This window comes from Trichoplusia ni, unplaced genomic scaffold (genome assembly GCF_003590095.1).
Source record: "Trichoplusia ni isolate ovarian cell line Hi5 unplaced genomic scaffold, tn1 tig00004193, whole genome shotgun sequence".
In the NCBI taxonomy this organism is placed as follows: domain Eukaryota; kingdom Metazoa; phylum Arthropoda; class Insecta; order Lepidoptera; family Noctuidae; genus Trichoplusia; species Trichoplusia ni.
The window spans coordinates 17027-22188 of record NW_020800533.1 but is presented as its reverse complement, the minus strand read 5'-3'; the positions used below and the strand labels follow the sequence as shown (position 1 = coordinate 22188).

General features: G+C 37.3%; 1 protein-coding gene across 1 annotated transcript; it reads left to right on the top strand.

Moving 5' to 3' along the window:
• Positions 1 to 1483: 1483 nt before the first annotated feature.
• Positions 1484 to 4549, top strand: LOC113508239 (putative nuclease HARBI1; the record flags this gene model as incomplete). Its single annotated transcript, XM_026891196.1, has 5 exons — positions 1484 to 2280; positions 2388 to 2739; positions 2848 to 2969; positions 3072 to 3224; positions 4392 to 4549. Coding segments are annotated over exons 1-5 (919 nt in total), but the record flags the coding sequence as incomplete, so codon positions are not given.
• Positions 4550 to 5162: the final 613 nt, after the last annotated feature.

The following is a 5162-nucleotide window of genomic DNA, read 5'->3' as shown; positions in this document are numbered from 1 at the left end:
AACTGGCTGGCCAGCTTGTGATGTGGATGGCACCGGATCGGGAGCGGTTGTAATGTTGTTTTGTGGTGTATCGTGATCTTCACCCGCCGACACGGCACCTTGGTCTCCTAGCTGTGCCGCACGCCGAAGTCGGTCATGGGCAACCTTTCGGGAGCGTTCCCTGCCGACCACCTTTTTTACCATATAGCGGTCATTTTCAAGTACCCTGATAATTTCATAGGGTACACTGAATTTGAGATCCAGTGACGTTTGATTGCGTGGATTGTTCTTGATCAGGACATATTCTCCACGTTGAAAATGATTTATTTTAGCTTTTCGAGAGTTGGAGCGTTGTCTGTCATACTCAGCGGTTTGAGTCACTCGTTGCTATACTTGTCTGGTTAGCGCTTCTATGTCGACTGTTTGGTTGTCAATTGTCACAATATACTTACATTTCTACTTCATTTTCATTTCCTTAAAACTATTACACAATATATAAAATATAATAATAAAATCTAAAATTTAATAATATAAAGAAAAATACGAACAAACTAACATGACAACTTGGTACCGCGCGCTGTTTTATATTTATGGAATATTCCTATCACCTGTGTGGAGCGCGCGCGCACTTCGCCGTGCGCCGGCGCAGCCGCCAGTGCCGCTCGATCAGCTGTCGAGGAACGACATCTACTAGTGCTCTGTACGGAACCCTGCCTGTCGTATTAACTCTCACAATGTTCTGATTTTGCTAGTGGCTCATATTCACCTTGCACCCTATCAAGGCTTAAAATTATTAGTAAATATTAAAATACTTGAATATCCAAGTTATTTAGTGTTAGTTCGTCCCGTACTGGGTAAGTTGTACAATTTATTATAATTATGGTTTGTTTTCAATATAGTGTGTTGCCACCGCCGCTTAAGAAAACACTATTTGTTTTCAACTCATTGTACATACTGTTCTTGTAACATTGCTCGCTTTGGTCCGCTTATAACAGCAAATTTTTGGTATTACCATGATACCTACATTTGTAGAAAAGTATCAGCTGATAATGTAAACTATCGCCAACACCAGATATTTTAGACTTTTTCTTACTTTCTTTTTATTAATTCTTACTATCATTAGTACATTTTCGCTTGCATAGTATTTTCCTTCTTGTTATCTACTGAACCTAGACTAGCCTTTTAGTAGATGCCAACCTCTTTCTGTAAGGTGGTGAAGGCTTGCAATGGTGGTTTAACAATATAAGTTCCTAATGCTATTTTGGAACGACGGTTCCAGGGACTTCTAAGCGATTGAGGACCTGCATTGCTCCGCTGACTGACTGTCGCCGAGGCCATCGCGCCACCCCCGACTGCCACCAAACAGGAGAGTGCGGTGTTCGCAACCTTCTACGTGGTCCGACCTTTGTACCGACCTTACTCATTACCCACTCGTTACTTATTGACTTGATTACTTTTAAATTTAGTTTAAATATAGTTTATATTGTTATTTTTACATGCGATCGTTTCATTTTATAATCCTGGAAGATAAAAAGGAACGTGACACAATGTCAACGAGTCTAAGCAGTTCTGCTGGTATGCAATGTTTTCGTTGCGTGACGAGTGTGAGTGGTGCTACTCCTGTCACACGGTGTGCTGTACAATTCATCGCTAGTTGCAACTCTTCAAGGATGCTGTGAAGAACTACGAGACTGACAGCACGGCCGTCGCTCCCTCCCTTATAAGTCCGAAGCAAAACAAGTTCCGTAGTGGGGATAGTGGGGGAATCGAATGACGCGTCGGTGCTCGTTCCGCGAACGTGTCTTGCGTCACGTGGTTTCCCCCCGTGCAGCCATATTATAGCTAGGCACGAGTACGCCGCCGACATATACGTATCTACTCAACTGTTTGATTATGTGAATGTGAGAAATGTTTGTATCTTTAACTGTAATTTATTTTGTTATGGAATAGCGGAGTCTTCTACTACAGGCTTTATTTGCTTAAAAGAAGGCTCAAATCACAATATGATTGCTACTATTTGTTTAAGAAATAAACTATTTTGTATTTTGTATTTGTATGACATTTGTTTACAAGATCAATAGCTTAATAAGTACTTATTTCTCATAGGTTTTAGTGGCATTGTCCTTTTATGCTACTGGGAGTTACCAAAGGCTAGTTGGAGGCAGTTATGAGCCTAATGAGTCAGCAATCTACTTCTCGTTCTATTCGAGAGGTAACAGCAGCTCTTAACCATCCCTTAATACAAAGGAAATGGATCAAGTTTCCTCAAACTCGTCGTGAAAGAGATGCTGTAAAACTGAGATAGGTAATGAGAAAAACCCAACTCATTTATTGAACTTAATAATGTTTTATGTTCAAAATGCATTGATTTTACAATAGCAGTAACTATGTAACATGCCTTGTTTCAGATTTTTTGAAAAATTCAGTATACCATCTGTTATAGGATGCATTGATGGCACTCATATAGCCATAATTAGACCATCAGAAAATGAAGAGAGATTTTTTAATCGCAAACATTTTCATTCAAGAAATGTTATGGTTGTTAGTCAATATTTTTGGTTATTACTGAATTGTAATTCATTGCTTATGAAATTAGTTAAATATCTTTGTTTTATATATTTTCAGATAGCTGATTCAGATTTAAGAATACTGTCAGTAGATGCTTCATTTGGAGGAGCATCACATGATAGTTTCGTCTGGAATCAGCATCCGGTGAAACAACATTTAATTGAATTAAATAATAATGGGGAAACTGTATTTTTACTAGGCAAGTAAATTATTTAAATAGTTAATCTGAGATTGTAGTTTTGTTGATTGTGAATACATTTAAATTTATTTTACTTTGCAGGTGATTCCGGATATGCCCAGAGGGAATACATGATGACACCTATTGTTGATGCTCATCAAGGGTCCCCTGAGGAATATTACACCAAGTTACACTGCACTGCACGGAATACCGTAGAACGTACCATTGATGTCCTCAAAAACAGGTGGCGGTGCTTAATCGGGCATAGGGTTCTACATTATCATCCTGATGTAGCAGCCAAAATAATTAGTGCTTGTTGTGTTTTACACAACATGTGTATCAATAGGATTTATTTTGACCAAGATGAGAATACAGCAGAATATGGGAAAGATTACCCAACTGTAACTTCTCAAGAATCAACTAGCAGCACAGCTGCTGAACTAAGACAAGGCATCAAAAAGCGAAATGTTTTAGTTCAGCAGTTGTGGGCAAGCAGAAGGTAGCCTAAAACTTTATAAGGTTCTCATCGTACCTTATAAAGGTTCTTACACATAATAGTAAAACAGCAGGCAGTGCTTTATTTTAAATTACTAACAAAAGGTGAAACAATACAGTATGCAGCACAATGTCTAAATTTGCGTTTGCCTATAGATTCTTACGTTTTAAGGGCCCTTTTTATACAACAGATTAAGTAGAAAGCTAAGTAGGTAGGTATATAATATATTATTATAGGTGTAAAAGCATTGTTTCAAACTATTTTTGCATGGTAGTATTAAAATAAAATTAGATTAAAATATATGCTATACTATATAATATATGCATCATACTATATAATATATAATATATGTCCTACTTTTAATAACAATTGATATGTTTTTGCAAAACAAATTGTTAAGATGCCTTTCTTAAGGATTTGGCTACGTCTGAAATTGCAGTAGCTATAGATGTTAAAGCCCTTGCAATATTGCCAATTTGTTGTGACAGTTGAATTAATGCTTGGGCTGTTGTCATTTCGGCTTCAATCCGCTGCTCTTCCATCATGGCAAACTGTTCCATCGTCACTGTATCCTGCCTCTGAGTTAAAGACCGGCGTCGCCGTCGTGGAAGATTGTTACTCAACAGTGGCGTAGTCGGTAGTGGCGTGGTCACAGGTACTGAAATATATATAAAAAAAATAGAAACTCCATAAATTTACTCAAGTAGTGTCAAACTGTTGTTACAAAAAACAAGTCCTTATGCCATAGCTCGTAATATGATAAGTGCCAAACCACTTCAAATGTTACACACTTAAGTTGGGTTGCGTGACTGACTAAAGGTATTTGGAGTGTATCCTTTGCTTGAATACAAATCACAACTATGCAAAGGTTTATTTTAGTATACTCTTTGAATAGGAAAGAAAAATACAAAATTAGCACTAGAATCGAGTCAAGACTTACTCATGGTTTCTGGTATTATTTCACTATGTGATGTGCCAAGTATAGGGGAAACATGCACCGGTTGCTCGAACTGCATTTCCATGACGTCATGGTGGCTTACCTCTTCTTCAACAACCTATGGTTCTGTACCAACAGATCTCGGCTGAAATAATAAAATGATATGTTGTTGTTATTTCATAAATAAAATATAATGTATTAAATAAATATCACAGTTGTGTTAAATTTTATAGACATACCAATTCAGGAAATGAATTGACTGCCAAGCTTGAGTTGCCAGTTGCAAACTCTTGTCCACCCATCACTGTCACCAACCTTTTATCTAGAGCAGACAATATTGGCAAGTTGTCTGCTGTCCCACCACCAGTGCGCCTCATTGAAGATGAGAGTTGTGCGCACTGTCAAACCACATTTCTTCTCAGCCCAATACTAAAACATGTATTAATGTTAATAAAATTACTTGTTATTTAATTACTGCCTGATAATAGTGATTCTAATATCTAATTGATTTTTTAATACCATAGCCCAGCCTTGACCATCTTTATTAGCACCCCAAGAGAATTCAAGGAGGTTGCCAAGCTTGCCCATTTTCGCTTCGTTTCCAATTTGGCTTGAGTGGTCCGAAGCAAGCCTTTGGCTATGCCTGGATTTTGCTCCAGGAATTCCGCCAAACATTCTATTTGAGAATACGTCGGTCGATTCGTCATTTTAGCTGAAATTGGAATACTTTTATTAACCATGTATCAGGTAATGTATCAGGTAATAATTACAATATTTTACTGATGAATAATTAAAAACGTTTATTTATACAGCAATACAGTAAAATTGTATGTTTACATACCACTTCTTTAAAACTTTACTTTTACCTATTTAAGTAACTTAACGGACACAAATTATTTTTATAATAAAAGGAACCTAATGCAATTTTAATGTTCCAACTAACTTGCACTCCACTAACAGAACCACATCAAATTAAAATTTGGTAACTTTACGCGCCACTTGAC